Source organism: Triturus cristatus, chromosome 3_2 (genome assembly GCF_964204655.1).
Source record: "Triturus cristatus chromosome 3_2, aTriCri1.1, whole genome shotgun sequence".
In the NCBI taxonomy this organism is placed as follows: Eukaryota; Metazoa; Chordata; class Amphibia; order Caudata; family Salamandridae; genus Triturus; species Triturus cristatus.
Genome location: NC_140584.1, coordinates 995,723,258 through 995,741,938, shown reverse-complemented (window position 1 = coordinate 995,741,938; position 18,681 = coordinate 995,723,258). Strand labels below are relative to the sequence as shown.

Sequence of the window (18,681 nt, the reverse complement as noted above, 5' to 3'; positions counted from 1 at the left end):
GAAACTTGTGACTTAAAAAACACCACTAGGTTGATACTTACAGCATAAAGTTATCCAAAATATATTTGTAATGGGTTAGATTCTTAAAACGTCTGCAAAAGGATCTATTGAAAATGTTAAAATGCTGGAACCCCCAGGCTCAATTTGATCCAACACTAGCAGACTATTTCTAAACTGCAAAGGTGTGCCATTAAGTGGCAGGCATGCCAACCTACAGTACAGTAAAGCAATGTGTTCTCCCTCAACTCCCACACTCTCTCCCATTCTGCAACTTTGTTAGTCTGGACACAGGTCTGCTACCTCACTTTAAAACACAACTGAAAGACAATTTACTTTATATGTGAAATTATACATTTTAAACAGTCTGATTAGAATGACTTTAGATGTGTTTCATGGTGTGTACCCTACTAAAAAAAGACATACCTTGTGCAACTTTGTTAAGGCAGAATGACCGTTATCATTTATGATATTCCGACCAAGATTTGCGTGAGAGCACAGCTTACATAAATAAAAAAAATACCTTATATTTTAAAGAAGTGCAAATGCTCAAAACCTAAGTCTCATAACATATATTACTCCAATAGAAAAAATTCTATACCAGAGGAACTCCACATATTCAGGCATTCGTATGTTGTTGTAGTCGGGGGCGGAATGATATTGTGACACTAAATTGAGAAAACAGTTTTGCCTGATGCAGAAATAGGTGTGTAATTTAGAGTTCCCAGGTTCAAAGTCCGTTACAATGGTCTCACGTTTTCATTCTTCTGAGGTAAATTAAATATGTACCAATAAGTGGGTTTAACTAAACTCTCTTATTTTTGCGCATATATGCAATGGTGAGTTTGAGGGTCTAGAAAAAAACAAGCAGTGGTTATTAAAGTTAACATGTGAGCTTAGTCACTAAGAATGTCTAACACATACCTTAATTTATTTAATGCAAAGGAGCATGCTTACAGATGACTTTTACAGTGTTCTACACATTTTTCATATTTGATTTTAAACAGAAAACAAAGTTACTAAACTGTGTATGAAACCCTGATCAAGATGTATATTTTCACACTGTAAATCAGAATTTGACAATTCCAATTAAGGCTTTAAAAGAGGGATATATATATATATTTTTTAAATCAATGTATAAAAATGCTGTTGACTTCCCTTTTAAATTAAAATTTTCATATCATGGTCATTCTGGTTTACTCCTATTCCTGCTGTCTTTTTCCCTCCTCAAACTTGCTCTCTCCAGGCTCTGCCTAGCCCACCCTACCTTTAAATTTCGCTTTGTTCTGTCTTCATTCAATGGTGATATATACTGCATGCACTTTGGAGTCTTATTTTTATGTTGTGACTGAAACAAAGCCTGCTTTGAAAGAAAAGTCTGATCGTGGTAAAACAAAATGGCCGCAGTGTATGACCAAAACTAAAACAAAGAAATATTCGAGACAAAAAAAGCTTTATTAGTGACAGGTAGTCTAAAGCATATTACTAAAAGAGTCATTGTCTTTTTCCCACGCTGCACTCCAAACACAGCGATTATTGTTTTCTTTTTATTATTGCATTCCTGTCACTGACTCTTAAGAAGGTAGGTATTTCTCTGCCTACGCACGTTCACATCTGCAGATGAGCCTGTTGCAGCACCATAGCTTACATGTTATTTTCTCTCTCTTTCTCTATCTCTTTTTCCTATATGTTATTTATTTTCTTTTTGGTGGCTCTGTATATTTTTTACTGTCCTCTTTGTTTAGAAAATCAAAGCAGCCTAAATCTGCTTCCCATTTTTTCTTTTTTCTGTCCATGTATTTTATAATCTTTTAATTTTATTCCTTATTGTTCTGTTAGACTGCATTTCTGTGTGTTTTACTAAGATAGCTGATTTTGTGTTGGTTTCTGGAAATGATCGATAAGTCAATTCACTATCCTAGTGAAGTTAGAGGATGCTCCCTGTGAGTGTAACACAAAAAGCATAAGGTAGTGAATTTTTGGAATCGAAATAGGGTATTATTAGAAGGTTCTCAAGAAGTGTAAGCGAATTATGATTTTATTGAGTTTCTTCTTTCATTAAACCCTACTATGTCCACCTTTTAAACAAGCATTATTTGGAAATGGATATCTGAAAGTGAGCGGCTTGCGGATATTGACAATATAATGGTGAGAACATCTGACAGATTATTTGTTTCAAAAGCCTACATGAACATATACTGCTATTACCCTTTGACACAAATGATGAATGAACTGATGCTATCAACTTAGTATAATCAAGGGCAGTCATAAATTAACAACAATTTTATCGTTTATTAGTTTAGCTATTTGCATTATTAACTAAAAGAAGGTTTTATGGACATTCCATTTTGGAAGAATTCTCATCTGCTCCAGACTGTAGGAAAAATTCACTCCTGAACTTAAAATAGTAGCACACACTTATAGTTATCTGAGCTTTAAATACACATCAAAGTGTAATAAATATGGCTAGGATTATATTATGATGAAACATATCATGACTTAATCCAGGCTCTACTAAGTCATAATGAGCTATTACTATTGAAAAACAAAGCTCTTCTTCCCAGTTTAATTATGTAATCCAGTGACCAGTGCATACATGGTGAAAAGTTAATTGCTAATATGAATTCACTGAAGTCCAACAATTACTTCAAAATTATGTGATGATTGATGTGTATAAATTATAATTTTGCTGTAAATGTTTGCAAAGGCTTATAGATGAAACAAATTTCACAATACCACAAAGTTTGTGACTTTTGCAAAACTTCACCTGCAGCCAAAAATGTCTGCAAAATAAGTGTTTACTACAAAACTGTCCCCTGTTTTTGTGGTACCACGCTCCATTTGAAACTGGATGTTAACAATATATTTTTTAGCACAATCTCCTTTTTCAGGGTTTTTACCTGTAAACTATTTTACAAGATTTTGCAACCTTTAAAGTTCTCAATATTTGCCAAATATTACGTTTGCAAATGAAAGTGTAGCAGCTGTGCACACCCTTACCACTCATAAATTGAACTAGAAAACACATATTTACAATACGACGATCATATTAAATGATTCTGATCCGGTTTTACAAAAAGCATCTATTGTATGAATTTACTTTATATGAATATGTAAAATTGCATATTTGGTTTAAACAAAATTTGCAAAGTTTACTGAGTTTTCACATTGAAAACATTTGCATTTCGAGTATTTGCTTGTAATAAAAAATGGCAGAGAATTTGGTGTTACCTGTTGGATAATAGCTGTACATTTAGTTGTAGTCTAAACATCTAAAGCTGCCCCCTATTACTACATAGGGCATGGAGTGTCATTTTAATTAAGTTTTCCCTAATGACGATTATTATTCTTTAAGTAGCCTTTCTTTTTTTACGTTACAGAGACCTAGCATTTTGAAAATGTTCAACACTAGGTAAAACTGTTTTGCTTTGACAATGGCAAAAACCGTGCATTGTTGCTTCTCAAAGCTACCACTGTTTGCTATTCACTGTCTTCTTTACGTGTGCCTTCGGTAATACTTGTATTATTAGAAGGAGGGTTATGAGAGGGCACTGGTGGTGCTCTGTAAAAAAAAATTATACTTGAGGGATAAAGTAAACCTTAAAAGTAAAAAAAAAAGTATTGTTTAATGATGTTAATAATGAAACTCACTAGTTTCATATATTCACTGGTAGCACCGAAAAAATGGTGGATATTTTGAGACAAGTTAAGTTGGGGCAGCCAAGTGCTCATAAAATATTAGCCTAACCTTGTATCTACTTTACTAAAATCAAAGTGAGAGTGGTTATACAAGAAATTAAGAGATGACCAGGCATTTTGCTTTTGATATCTCTAAAATGCTGTTAAAACAGTAGAAACCAATTTTTAGTTGCTCTTCAAAAGTTACATTGTACTTCCCACTGAGAAGGGCATGGAGTCCCTTTGCCACCAGACTAGTGTATGGTTTTGGCTGGTGCAGCAACTCAGTCTCTTGGCAGAAGTACTTCTAAAATCAATTTAGACTTAAAATAATGCTGCCACTGATTTCCTTTCTTGGTATCAAATCATTTCAACCATCATTAAAATTTCATAACCTTATCCGATTTTCCATCTTGATTCCAACACATGTTTTGTGATAGCTTCATCGGGCAATCTCATTATGAGAAAAAGTTATTATAATTAGATATAATGTTGCATATATAGGTCTGTTTAAATTCATCAGAATCAAACTGATACTTGTATTTTAAATATTATTATGCTGTTTATTCCTTCACCATTGTATTTGTGCATTGTGTACCTACAACCTAATACCACAAATCGCAAGTCAGCACCACCATTGGTCGATTAAACATATTTAGAATGCCCAATGGATTCTTCTGCCCCCACATTCCTTGACAATCCCTAAGAAGAGGAATCATGACCTACCACAGATAGTGTCTTACTGGAAATCCTCCTATAGGGAAACAGAAGTGCACAACATTGGGCTCTTAATAATAGTCTCTAGTGTTTGCTGTCTCATTTGTAGGTGGTCTGTTTTTTGAAAACCCATCAGATTATTCCCATAGTGCAGATAGTTCCAAAGAAGCTCAACGCGTAAAGTTTCTGAGTATAGTAGAAGGTATCACCCCACAGCCAGATGCCATACCTGAATCCAAATATGCTCATGGTCCTGTGTAAAGGACATATATTGGCAAAATATTTCTGAATTACTTTCTTGGTTCACCTCATGAGAACAGACATCGGAAGCTTGAGGATATGAAAGCATCTGTAGCAGTATTAAAGAGCACCTTGAAGTATGCCACAAGTGAAGCGTGTTTGTCACGATCTACAATAAATGTTAAACGATTTCATATTTAGCACAAAGAACAGTCTAACATTGCGTAGAATAATGGTGACGATGTGTTAGTCCATGGAGTAAAATGGTGCCATTATCCTCAGTATATACATAAATAAATGATGTACACTTGCATTCCATGGATGACTAGGATGTATAAATGGGGCATAGTGTCTGTGCTAAGTGAGATCTAATGCTATGAAGTAAGGATAATACCGAAAGAACTCTTATACATTCAATGCAACCACAATATGTTTGTGATAGGCCGTAATTTTTAAGTATTACTGTAGATCTCATTGGGAAGGAACTTTCACCCTAGAAATCTAAGGGTGGCATAACAGGTTATATATTTAAGTAGTTCATGTAATAGGATATATATATATATATCCTATTACATGAACTACTTAAATTGAACAGTATGTTTAGAGTACTTACTATATTACATTATAATCAAAAACATAGCAATTGTTTCGTGATTTTCATGCATTGTGGTGACAATCATCATGCAGATATAAAAATCTCAAAACATTATCCTGTGATTTGACCACGTAATCCACCTAGGGCATATTTAACATGCTAACATGCTATGAGGCACATCTTGCACTGATAGCCATCTCTCTGCATACATTTAAGCCCATCTCCAGAGGTGTTATTATTTAAAGACCATTCAACAACAGTGAGTTTGACAAAAGCGTGCAGTGAGATATTTTTAAAATTAGGCCTCCTAATCCCTATGCCCCATGAGTTCAAGAACCCTTTGTGCTAGTAAAACGCTACAATGATGAATCCTGAAGTCCTGAGTCATGAATACAGGCTGCAGTGATATTTTTGGAGACTCCCAAAGAATGCATAATCCTTTGTTAGACTTTAAAATGCAACGGGTTGTGCAAGGTCCTATACTGAACTCTTCTTACTCAATGAGTGAAAAAAATATTACATGCAGGAAAATGTCAGATCCATTTGTCCCACGGATGGGGAGCCAGTGACAGCCTTTAGTGCAATGCAATGACTCCTTCAAACAGTGTTTGCAGATTTACCTTATCTCATGTAAACTTCGCATACGCCACAAGGGTGAAGACTTGCATCATCAACTTCAAGCAACAAACACATTGCAAAATATAGAAATCTAAAACTTGGTCTATGTTGGTGACTTCTAGAATGTGAACAAACAGCCTTTTCTTTTCTTAGACTATAACCCGTTTTTCAAACGGCATGATAACTGCTTGAACACATGCCCTATGGAAGTGGTGCCTTAGATACATTTTGAATGTATAGTAAAAATTTAAGACCACAAGCTGCAGACTAAACATATATTGTACTGTATATTATTTTGAATTTTAATATTCATACAGTGCTTATGTATTTAACCATCTGCCTGTACCTTAATTATTCAAGCGACCCTGTGTATTTCAGTGAATAATAGTACCTCACCCTCTGACGTCTCCCAATGATTTCCTTAATAATTACTCCGCTGGTTATAATTTACAACATCACCTTGAATGTTTTCTATAATACATTTATTAATGTAACATATAACTGTAATTCACTGATACTAGGTCTTCTAAGAAGCAACCTAGTGATCAGAATCAAGATAAGGTATATCAATTTAGAAGGATGGTGTGGAAGAGAGACCCATGACCTAGTGTGTGTACAGCTCAATCAGCCAGTGTCATTGTTTGGTGATTACAACAGCATTTTTGGTGACCAGCACAGAACTTTATGTTTAGTATAAATTCAATTTCCCCAGTTCCAATGCACAGAGACATCTGGGTCTGTAGTCTTGCCTTTGAGAAACAAATTATAGGAAGTAGACAAATTCTCCACCTAAAGCCCTTTTACAATCAATTACTGTGTAGATTTACTTTTCCTATTTATTCTGGACTGTGTGCATTCCTCAGTGTGTTTATTCTGTGTCTTTAAATGAAGCATCACAATCTCAGACCCCCCAGATTGTGCAGCTGTTCAGTACAGGGCACATTCTTGCTTTGAATCCTCATTCGTCTGTTGGCTACTGGCTAAGCCAGTAGCCCTCGGACATTAATGATTGATGGAATCTACACAAAAGGTATCCGCTCTCCATACCTGCTTTGAGATGACCCAAAAGGGGAAAATGGTTGCCATTTCGTGGGCTCCTTAACATTCAGAGGACAAGTACTTAGTTCACTGTAGAGTAAAATGTAACTTTCTAAGGTAAATGGTTGCTTTTGAGCCTTTGTCTATTTGTCTATTCCTCAGTGTTGCCAACCACCTTCATTCCCTACCAATGACAATCTGGACCAGCGGGTTCGGAATTTGTAAAGCAAAGTAATGGTGCAGCACTTGTAAATGCCATTTGTAGCAAATAGTGGGTTATGTTGCTCGGCAGCAATTAACAAATGAACTACAGCCTCAATAACACCTTCCTCAGGAGAAGGAGTAACCTGTGATTTTCACTACATAAAAAGAACAATACATATCTGGAGACCAAAGGGTTGACCATTAGTCCATATTACAGTGTTGGCTCTGCAAATGCACATAGGGCCTGGTGGAGGCAGAATGGACTTTGGATGCCCACTATCATTGCCTTTATGCCCACTTATGCATTCCCTATGCTATACTATAGCTAGTAGCTACATGGGTAGACCCCTCACCTTCTACTCCATGAGAAATCCTGCATTTTTGGGGCATGACTGTCAAAAATGTCATCCCACCCAAATTCCCACATTCAGCTAGTGGAACGGTATCGCCCCTTAGAATACCTACTAGCAGTTTACTGGGAATCATTCATTTCCACTGAGTAAATCTTACACACCATAAAATAAAAATTGTACAGGTTGTAACATGTCCATCCAGTGAACATAAAACTCTATGTGGCAACAGATCTCAATGCCTGCTGATATTTCCAAACCAGACTCAAATGGAAGAAAGTGATGTGAGTTCCTGCAGATTTGCTGCACACATTTACCATAAATGAGACAGGTTTTACATTTCTTGTTTTAAGACTATCTTAGAACATTGAAAACCATGTTTAATATAGTTTACTACTCTACCTCCAGTGCGAGATTTTCTTAGATTGGTCCTGGATATGATATGGTATCACTATATTGAGCTGTGAGTTTCAGTTTGCAATCCTATATAGCGCAGGTTGACATTGGTTTAAATTCTGGTGGTGAATGGACACATGTTAACATAAACAATACAAAAGATCCTTTCCATCTGTGGAAAAAGTACAGGTTTTGATGTTTCAATGAACTTTCTGTGGTCCTTGCTCAGAACTAGGCCCAATCACGGAAACATATATTTTCCTGGTGTCTTTTTTGTGGAATGGGGGTCCTATTGTTTGTGGGAGTTGGTAGGATTTTGGTTGTCACAGATAAGATGTGGGTTGGAAGGTGCTGTAGAAGATTAATTTGGATGAGAGGAAGGTGAAACTCTGGGAGAGGTAGGGTTTGTGAACAAACAATTGGTTTAGACCTGCTTCCAAGACTAATGCAAATTCTGCAAGGTACAGGGGATGTGCACTCTCCTGCTCATTCCCACTCAGAAACCATGAACATCTTTAAGGGGTAGCCCTGCCACTACTTTTCCTACCACTGGACTCTTGGTCATGAAAGTAGGGCAAGAAGAGGAAGTAGACCAGAGTCTAAAAACAGCCTTGTTTTCATTCTGTGACCTGCATTTCTTGCAATTAGCTCAACCTCTAAGCATCATAGAGAATGCTGTTGAAGGGATAAGGGAAGGACCTGGGATCAACTCTATAATGTCGAAAGGAGTGTGATGTCACTTTTACTTCCCCTGGATTTTTTGTTAATCAGGACTGAACATGTTGGATGCACCTGTGAGAAAGACTCTGGAAAAGGCTTTGTCTACTTAACAAGGAAAACCTAGAAAGGGAAACATTCTACAGACAGCCTATAAATGAAGGAAGGATTTCACATCCTACTTGCTCTGTTGGATGAGCATTAGGACACTACACTAGGAGATGAGCTTAGTTGGCACGGCTAGAAGCAAGAGACCAGCTATGATGTTGGTTGCTAATTCTAACTACCTCAGTCTTGGACAGATCTTGAAAATCTTGTACTACTTTCTTCAGTTTGGAAGTTCGGAGTGTTCAGGTCAAATTAGAGCCGGCATGCTGGCCAATTATAGGTGAGTTTGTAGTGAAGTCCGATTCATAGGGAACAATGGGAGTCAGGTAGGAAAGGTGAAAATAGGAGTTATATTGGGGGTAAATGCACGTTAACCTAAAGGTGGGGTGAGTTAATTTAATTTCCCAAACAAAAAACATATTGAGGCCACATTAGGGAATATTTATTGGCAACAATGAAGATAAATTTGTACTGAAAATTGGTAACCCTTTAAGTGTTTAATGAGATGAAAGTTAGGTGAGCAGTCTGGTAAAGATGTGTAATAGTTAGAGAGACTCATAATCTGACAGTTCTGGGGCCCAATAACATCTTGAGATATCACAGAAGGGTTACTTGTCCATCTTGGGGTTTTGGTAAAAGCCGGGCTAATTTACTGTTGCACTGATGTTGTATGCTGCTTGTGATGACTTCAAGCCTTGTTATTTACAGCTGCTTATACATATCCGTACGCATCACACACCAAATAAGACCACCGCAGGCATTTGGGAAGAAACCTTAGTCTTATGTCACTGGATGAACTCTTTACAGCTTTGCACGATTCTTCTTGCAAGCCTCGCTGGTCTGTTTGGTAATGCCTACCCAACCGATTAGCTAAGGATGCTAAAAGGTTGTGAACTTAATTTCATCCAAAGCAGTGGATTTCTTGGCCAAACTGCTACTTGATGGCCCCTGAGACGTTGGGTTTTTTTGGGTGGCTTTTATTTTTGCTTTATTTTTTTCTCTATCTCTTTCTCTCTCTCTCTTGCATTTTTGTGAATCTAACGATGCACTTATGTTGCCCCGCTTTTCCCTTCTCTTCATACCTTACCTACTAAAGGAGGAAATGCCACTTTTTTGGTAAGTGGATGTTAACCAAGACAGGACTTGAACAAAAAAAATACAGAGTAATGACAAAAAAGTGTCAAAATGAGGTTTCAGGGCCCATGGTGTACTTACGAGCTCTGAAAACGTGCTCGGCCAAGGAAAAAAGGACAAAGAAAGAAAGAAAGGACCCAGAAAACATTCAGAACCAAGTTTTGTTTTAATTTAAAATGACATTTGTGGATTTTTAGTTTTTCTCATTTTGATTCGCTTTTCAGTGATTTGTCTCCCTACCCTGCCATTTTCCCTGTTCCACTCACCCAACAAGCCCTACCCTTACCCGATCTGTGCTTCTTGTCACAGATACTGTTCCTGTGTTAAAAAACAAATCCATATTTCTTTTCTCAATCCCTTACATCATCTCCAAAAAATCATTTTTTATTCTTCCAATTTTATTTAGACTTTTTTTTACATATTATTTTTGATCCTCACTAATTTTGTTAACTATTTATTCAAATCAGGCCATAGCAGTTATTCTCTCCCTTACTCCTCCAGCCCTATGATTAATTTTCATATTCTTGTTTCCTCGTTTGCGTTTTGCATGTGGCCAGTTGCATGAGCGGCATTGTTGGGGTCAGAAGGCTACAGCAGGGAGCTAGTTTCAGTCTAGAGCCTCCGTGTAGTGTGCAGTATGCATTGTACTTTGACAAGTGTGTATCTCTGGCACTTCTTGGTGTCTCTTCTCTAATACCTTTGCTCTCCGTTTCCCCTTTTTTCTTTTGTCCATCCCCTTTGTCTTAATTCCCTTCTTCTAGAAGCTCGACTCTCTATCACCTTCAGCAAGAGAGCTGGCCAAAATGGAGTCCATGTCGCCGGGCTGCCGAGACGGGAGGGCAATTAAGCACAATCAAGAGAGCTCGATCCCTGTTTCGCCAGGAAAAGTTGGCAGTGGTGCACCAGGCGAAAGGCGGACGCATCATCACCGGTCCCGGTCAATGTCACCCCAGAAGCACAGACGGTGGTCCAAGACGAAGTCGGATGGAAAAAGGCAGTCTGCTGAACGCTCGGTCAGCCACACCGGATACAGCAGTGATTCGGATGGATCAGTGGGCTCACGAGCTCATTCCATGGCAACAGCGACAGAAAAGAAGCATAGTGCCCCTACCAAAAAGTAAGTGCCAGCAGGATAAAGAAGCAATGCATATCGAAATGTTCAAATGGAATCATCCAATTTAATGATGTAATAGAATAAAGTTGTATTAATGTTCATTGAGTTGCTTCAAGTTTATGGGCTTGCTCCTATTTTCAGATTGTGAGTACCACATCACCTTTTAGCGCAGTGCCCACAAGTTAAGAAAGGGAAATAGGCTACAAGGTGCAAGTGGAAGAGAGCCAGGCTGTAGGAATAGACCAAAGGTATCTTTATGGTGACTCAGTTACTCCTAGTCCATATGTTCATGCCCATTCCTAACTAAGAATCAGAGACAACCAGGACGTGGATGTATCCAACTAATAAAATGAAGATACTACCTGGTCAAAGTAAAGTAAATTTACAAGTGTAGATATTCTACTTGTAAATTTCCTCTTACATTTACGAGTGTAAAGTTACTCCAAAGTGTAAACTGTCAAGTCCCCACCCCCTGAAAAAGGGGGTGGACTCAGTAAGACATCAAATACAATCATAAACGTACTACTGGTAATAGGTTTTCAACCGTATTTGATGTTCTACACACATAGTGGAGACTCCAAAGTTGGGGAAGAGACATCCCTATGGTAAAGTATAGGTACATTTGTAAAAGGTCATTAAAACTTATAAAAAATTAGATAACAATATGTGAAATATTAATCTTGATTAATTTTATATATTTATCTTACATGTTGAGCAATATAAGAGAGTTTCAGCATTAATAATTGAAAATGAAAAACATAAGTATTTAGAATATTATAAATCTAAATAATTTCTGAAGTTAAAATTAAAAAATGAAATCCAACCTAAAATAAAAAATGTATATTGTTTTATGTATTAAAAATATTAAAAGTGATGCATATAATTAATTGAAATAATGTAATTATTGTAATAAAATATAATCTACATTATTTTTAGAATCAACATTATTAAAATATGTAAAAAGATCAGAATAAATGTTTTATTTATAGTTACATTAAATAAAAAGTTTTTATATTTTTAAACAGGGTAATTAATTGAATTGAATTTAGCTTTGATTCCTGTGGGGATGGGATTTCAGGTGTGGTGCTAGACTTACTTCAGCCCTAAACTGGAGTACATTTAATACTGTTTGGGGTATTATTTGACTCTAGTAACTATAGAAGAGCTGTTGTGAATAGCACCGGGCATACTTTTGTGGGTGGTTTAAATATTTTTTTTTAAACTGAACTTTTGCTTAGGATGCAACTCTGGGTTAAAACTGCAGGATAAGTTGATTGGAATGAACAGTCATCATGGTGCGGGACTCAGTAACAGGAGTTCAGTCACGTTTAGTACAAATCAGTCAAAGGGCATATTTCACATCAACATTCACCGCACCACTATTGATGATGGACCTATGGATTTTCTAAGCAATAATAGGGAAAGCAAGGGTTCGAGTAAAGACTGTAGGCAAATCTGTCTTAGGAACTGGAGTGCATTCTGTTCTGACGTAGGGTGAAGAGCAGAGAAAAATATTCCACAAGGAATCTAGTGTCAAATGTAGCCGCAAATGGCCTACAGCAAATTTCATATGAGAACCAAAAAGGCATGCCTCTTGCATGCTACATAGGAGAACCCAAAAGGTAGTATCAAGAATTCTTGTGTACCCACAAACCCAAACCCTCCCTGTGGGAACAATAAGGGCAATGGGACACAGCGTGTGACTGAAAGGTATCCCATACATAGGGGTAACAGTGTTGCCAACGTGTGGCTGGATAGATGCCACTTAGGTAGTTTTCTGTTTGTGGCAGCCATTTTGTATTTGAGTTCTCATGAGAAACTGGCGGGCTAGCGACTGCAGGTTCGGCTAGTTTATATAGCTCAGTCACCTCACTCTTACATGTGCCATGACATATCACATTGTGCCCCATCTCCTCATAGTGGCACTAATCTAGGAGACAAGGCTAGGAGCACCAAAGCACACTGCATGTAGCACTAATCAAAAGAATATATTATAACCCTAATAGCAAAACTGATAACCACTGTAATTTTACAGATCATAAACACGTTAAAATAGAACCCTATCCAAAGTAAATGGACACAGGAAGCAATTATACCTGGCCTGGCAATTTATTACATAAACATGTTTGATATGACAGGTATAAGATTCAGAAACTTTCCAAGTATTGTGACAAACAGTAATGTGGATTTTCATCTTCTTCAACACATGGTAAGCCAACACGTGGTGTGTCCCCTTTGCAAGAGATTTTATCAATGCAGGATTTGAAAATATAAGGAGTACGGTAGAGCTGTAGATGTGGTCCACTGGTAGATTGTCCAGCGGCTGATCGACGGACAGAGAAAATGCATAGGGCATATGCCAACAGCAAATGTAAATCCATTTACTGGGTGGTAAGTGGACAGATACACCCCTGAATTGGTGGGGGTATTGAGAAAGAGGTTTTTCCATGAGGAAAAATATTTTGTCAGTGGATAAAAAATATTTTTTTAAGTCCTAATGCGCTAATGGGGGGGCACTTCCCCATGCACACTTGTTTACTATGTATAATCATACATGCAGCAAGTACTTTGCATAGATGCAATGCTGAATCTAATTTTCCAGGGGTGTGCGCAGAAGTTGTGACTGCCACAGGTTAGGATGGACCTGACCCTTCGTAAGACACACCTAATCTTCACACTGGCTCTTCTGCATCTTTATAGCCCTGTGGCACCTTCTCCTGTTTGTTATTAGTGTTTTAAAAAGGTTGTCATCCTTATTAAGATAAATGATCCATCTTCTCCTATGAATAAATGAATAGTCAGTAATGCTCCAAATGGTGACTACAACTATGTTCTGTTGAGCCTAAACAGTACTTTCAGCATGATATAAAGCTCTTTCAGTAACACAATCAACCTGTACCTGTAGGGCGAAAGGCCGGCATCATCGAGGGAAACCAAACAGCTGCTCTGAGTCTGCAGTGAAGCATTCAAGGCACATCTCGGAGAGGAAGAAGAGTGTGTCACGTAGTCCAGGACATCGAGGCAGCTCATGGAGCTCCAGCTGCTCCCGATCCCGGTCCCGGGATAAAAGGTCGGTGAGAAGCCGGTCACGATCATCTTCACAGAAAAAGAACACCAGCAGGTAAGAACCCAGCTTCTCCTTAATATGCAGCTTGGTGATAATTTTTTCTACCTATATTAGAGTGCCCATAGTCTGTCTTTGGGCTTTGTGGCAGAGCTGAAGGAGACTATATTCCCTCCCATATCTGTAATTCTAGAGTACATCAATAATCATGGTATCAGCAGCCTCAATTCAGTCGTTGACAGATGTGCTGTTATTCCAAAGGGAACAGAGTGCATTTCTGCTTATGAGGGAGGAAATATACACTGCTTTAATGCTACTGTTTGCATTTGCACACAGATCTCCTGCACGTGGGTCCCTTGCTCACTTTGCCACTGGATTCAAGATAGCCTGGCTGATGAGGGTTATGAACCCGAAACCGGTCCCAGGATGCTTGTTTCCAGTCCAGGGAACACATGGCTTGGCAGTTTGGGCTGAACTGTTCCAATGAGGCACAGGGTCAGACTGATTTCCATATAACCATGTCTTAACTGGGGTGGTGGAGTGAGCTAAAGAATGATGATGGATTAAACCCAGATCAGTTGACTGGGGGTGAGTGCTTGCAATGTTCAACACTCCGTCCATCATCCCCTTTATTTTGCTTTGTTCGCCCTAATTTGGCAGGGTATGCCCAGATGTGTGTCCCTTGCTCACTTTGCCACTGGATTCGAGATAGCCTGGCTGATGAGGGTTATGAACTCAAAACCGGTCCCAGGATGCTTGTTTCCAGTCTAGGGAAGACATGGCTTGGCAGTTCGGACTGGAATGTTCCCATGAGGCACAGGGTCAGACTGATTTGCATATAACCATGTCTGAACTGGGGTGGTGGAGTGAGCTAAAGAATGATGATGGATTAAACCCAGATCAGTTGACTGGGGGTGAGTGCTTGCAATGTTCAACACTCCGTCCATCAACCCCTTTGTTTTGCTTTGTTCGCCCTAAATTGGCAGGGTATGCCCAGACGTGGGTCCCTTGATCACTTTGCCACTGATTCAAGATAGCCTGGCTAATGAGGGTTATGAACCCGAAACCGGTCCCAGGATGTTTGTTTCCGGTCCAGGGAAGACATGGCTTGGCAGTTCAGGCTGGACTGTTACCATGAAGCACAGGGTCGGATTGATTTGCATATAACCAGGTCTGAACTGGGGTGGTGGAGTGAGCTAAAGAATGATGATGGATTAAACCCAGATCAGTTGACTGGGGGTGAGTGCTTGCAATGTTCAACACTCTGTCCATCATCCCCTTTAGTTTTGCTTTGTTCGCCCTAAGTTGGCAGGGTATGCCCAGACGTAGGTCCCTTGCTCACTTTTCCACTGGATTCAAGATAGCCTGGCTGATGAGGGTTATGAACTCAAAACTGGTCCCAGGATGCTTGTTTCCGGTCCAGGGAAGACATGGCTTGGCAGTTCGGACTGGACTGTTCCCATGAGGAACAGGGTCAGACTGATTTGCATATAACCATGTCTGAACTGGGGTGGTGGAGTGAGCTAAAGAATGATGATGGATTAAACCCACATCAGTTGACTGGGGGTGAGTGCTTGCAATGTTCGATACTCCGTCCATCATCCCCTTTGGTTTTGCTTTGTCTGCCCTAAGTTGGCAGGGTATGCAGAGACGTGGGTTCCTTGCTCACTTTGCCACTGGATTCAAGATAGCCTGGCTGATGAGGGTTATGAACCTGAAACCAGTCCCAGGATGCATGTTTCCGGTCCAGGGAAGACATGGCTTGGTAGTTCGGGCTGGACTGTTCCCATGAGGCACATGGTCAGACTGATTTGCATATAACCACGTCTGAACTGGGGTGGTGGAGTGAGCTAAAGAATGATGATGTATTAAACACAGATCAGTTGACTGGGGGTGAGTGCTTGCAATGTTCAACACTCCGTCCAGCATCCCCTTTGGTTTTGCTTTGTTCGCCCTAAGTTGGCAGGGTATGCCCAGACGTGGGTCCCTTGCTCACTTTGCCACTGGATTCAAGATAGCCTGGCTGATGAGGGTTATGAACCCGAAACCGGTCCCAGGATGCTTGTTTCTGGTCCAGGGAAGACATGGCTTGGTAGTTCGGGCTGTACTGTTCCCATGAGGCACAGGGTCAGACTGATTTGCATATAACCATGTCTGAACTGGGGTGGTGGAATGAGCTAAAGAATGATGATGGATTAAACCCAGTTCAGTTGATTGGGGGTGAGTGCTTGCAATGTTCAACACTCCATCCATCATCCCCTTTGGTTTTGCTTTGTTCGCCCTAAGTTGGCAGGGTATGTCCAGACGTGGGTCCCTTGCTCACTTTGCCACTGGATTCAAGATAGCCTGTCTGATGAGGGTTAAGAACCCGAAACTGGTCCCAGGATGCTTGTTTCCGGTCCACGGAAGACATGGCTTGGCAGTTCGGGCTGGACTGTTCCCATAAGGCACAGGGTCAGACTGATTTGTATATAACCATGTCTGAACTGGGGTGGTGGAGTGAGCTAAAGAATGATGATGGATTAAACCCAGATCACTTGACTAGGGGTGAGTACTTGCAATGTACAACACTCCGTCCATCATCCATCTTTGGTTTTGCTTTGTTCGCCCTAAGTTAGCAGGGTATGCCCAGACGTGGGTCCCTTGCTCACTTTGCCACTGGATTCAAGATAGCCTGGCTGATGAGAGTTATGAACCCGAAACCGGTCCCAGGATGCGTGTTTGCGGTCCAGGGAAGCCATGGCTTGGTAGTTCGGGCTGGACTGTTCCCGTGAGGCACAGAATCAGACTGACTGGCATATAACCACGTCTGAACTGGGGTGGTGGAGGGAGCTAAAGAATGAGGATGGATTAAACCCAGATCAGTTGACTGGGGGTGAGTGCTTGCAATGTTCAACACTCCGTCCATCATCCCCTTTATTTTGCTTTGTTCGCCCTAAGTTGGCAGGGTATGCCCAGATGTGGGTCCCTTGCTCACTTCACTTTGCCACCGGATTCGAGATAGCCTGGCTGATGAGGGTTATGAACTCAAAACCGGTCCCAGGATGCTTGTTTCCAGTCCAGGGAAGACATGGCTTGGCAGTTCGGACTGGACTGTTCCCATGAGGCACAGGGTCAGACTGATTTGCATATAACCATGTCTGAACTGGGGTGGTGGAGTGAGCTAAAGAATGATGATGGATTAAACCCAGATCAGTTGACTGGGGGTGAGTGCTTGCAATGTTCAACACTCCGTCCATCAACCCCTTTGTTTTTCTTTGTTCGCCCTAAATTGGCAGGGTATGCCCAGACGTGGGTCCTTTGCTCACTTTGCCACTGGATTCAAGATAGCCTGGCTAATGAGGGTTATGAACTCGAAACCAGTCCCAGGATGTTTGTTTCCGGTCCAGGGAAGACATGGCTTGGCAGTTCAGGCTGGACTGTTCCCATGAGGCACAGGGTCGGACTGATTTGCATATAACCATGTCTGAACTGGGGTGGTGGAGTGAGCTAAAGAATGATGATGGATTAAACCCAGATCAGTTGACTGGCGGTGAGTGCTTGCAATGTTCAACACTCTGTCCATCATCCCCTTTGGTTTTGCTTTGTGTGCCCTAAGTTGGCAGGGTATGCCCAGACGTAGGTCCCTTGCTCACTTTTCCACTGGATTCAAGATAGCCTGGCTGATGAGGGTTATGAACTCAAAACTGGTCCCAGGATGCTTGTTTCTGGTCCAGGGAAGACATGGCTTGGTAGTTCGGACTGGACTGTTCCCATGAGGCACAGGGTCAGACTGATTTGCATATATCCATATCTGAACTGGGGTGGTGGAGTGAGCTAAAGAATGATGATGGATTAAACCCAAATCAGTTGAATGGGGGTGAGTGCTTGCAATGTTCGATACTCCGACCATCATCCCCTTTGGTTTTGCTTTGTCTGCCCTAAGTTGGCAGGGTATGCAGAGACGTGGGTTCCTTGCTCACTTTGCCACTGGATTCAAGATAGCCTGGCTGATGAGGGTTATGAACCCAAAACCGGTCCCAGGATGCTTGTTTCCAGTCCAGGGAAGACATGGCTTGGCAGTTCGGACTGGACTGTTCCCATGAGGCACAGGGTCAGACTGATTTGCATATAACCATGTCTGAACTGGGGTGGTGGAGTGAGCTAAAGAATGATGATGGATTAAACCCAGATCAGTTGACTGGGGGTGAGTGCTTGCAATGTTCAACACTCCGTCCATCAACCCCTTTGTTTTTCTTTGTTCGCCCTAAATTGGCAGGGTATGCCCAGACGTGGGTCCCTTGCTCACTTTGCCACTGGATTCAAGATAGCCTGGCTAATGAGGGTGATGAACTCGAAACTAGTCCCAGGATGTTTGTTTCCGGTCCAGGGAAGACATGGCTTGGCAGTTCACGCTGGACTGTTCCCATGAGGCACAGGGTCGGACTGATTTGCATATAACCATGTCTGAACTGGGGTGGTGGAGTGAGCTAAAGAATGATGACGGATTAAACCCAGATCAGTTGACTGGCGGTGAGTGCTTGCAATGTTCAACACTGTCCATCATCCCCTTTGGTTTTGCTTTGTTCGCCCTAAGTTGGCAGGGTATGCCCAGACGTAGGTCCCTTGCTCACTTTTCCACTGGATTCAAGATAGCCTGGCTGATGAGGGTTATGAACTCAAAACTGGTCCCAGGATGCTTGTTTCCGGTCCAGGGAAGACATGGCATGGC

General features: G+C 40.5%; 1 protein-coding gene across 2 annotated transcripts in view; it reads left to right on the top strand.

The window, feature by feature from the left end:
• The window catches only part of SRRM3 (serine/arginine repetitive matrix 3), a 361,844-nt gene that overhangs the window by 311,350 nt on the left and 31,813 nt on the right, over positions 1 to 18,681 (top strand). For both annotated transcript variants that reach the window (XM_085649611.1, XM_085649610.1), the window contains 2 exons: positions 10,554 to 10,909; positions 13,812 to 14,027. In XM_085649611.1, coding sequence (XP_085505737.1) covers positions 10,554 to 10,909; positions 13,812 to 14,027 — 572 coding nt within the window. The remainder of the gene's footprint in view (positions 1 to 10,553; positions 10,910 to 13,811; positions 14,028 to 18,681) is intronic.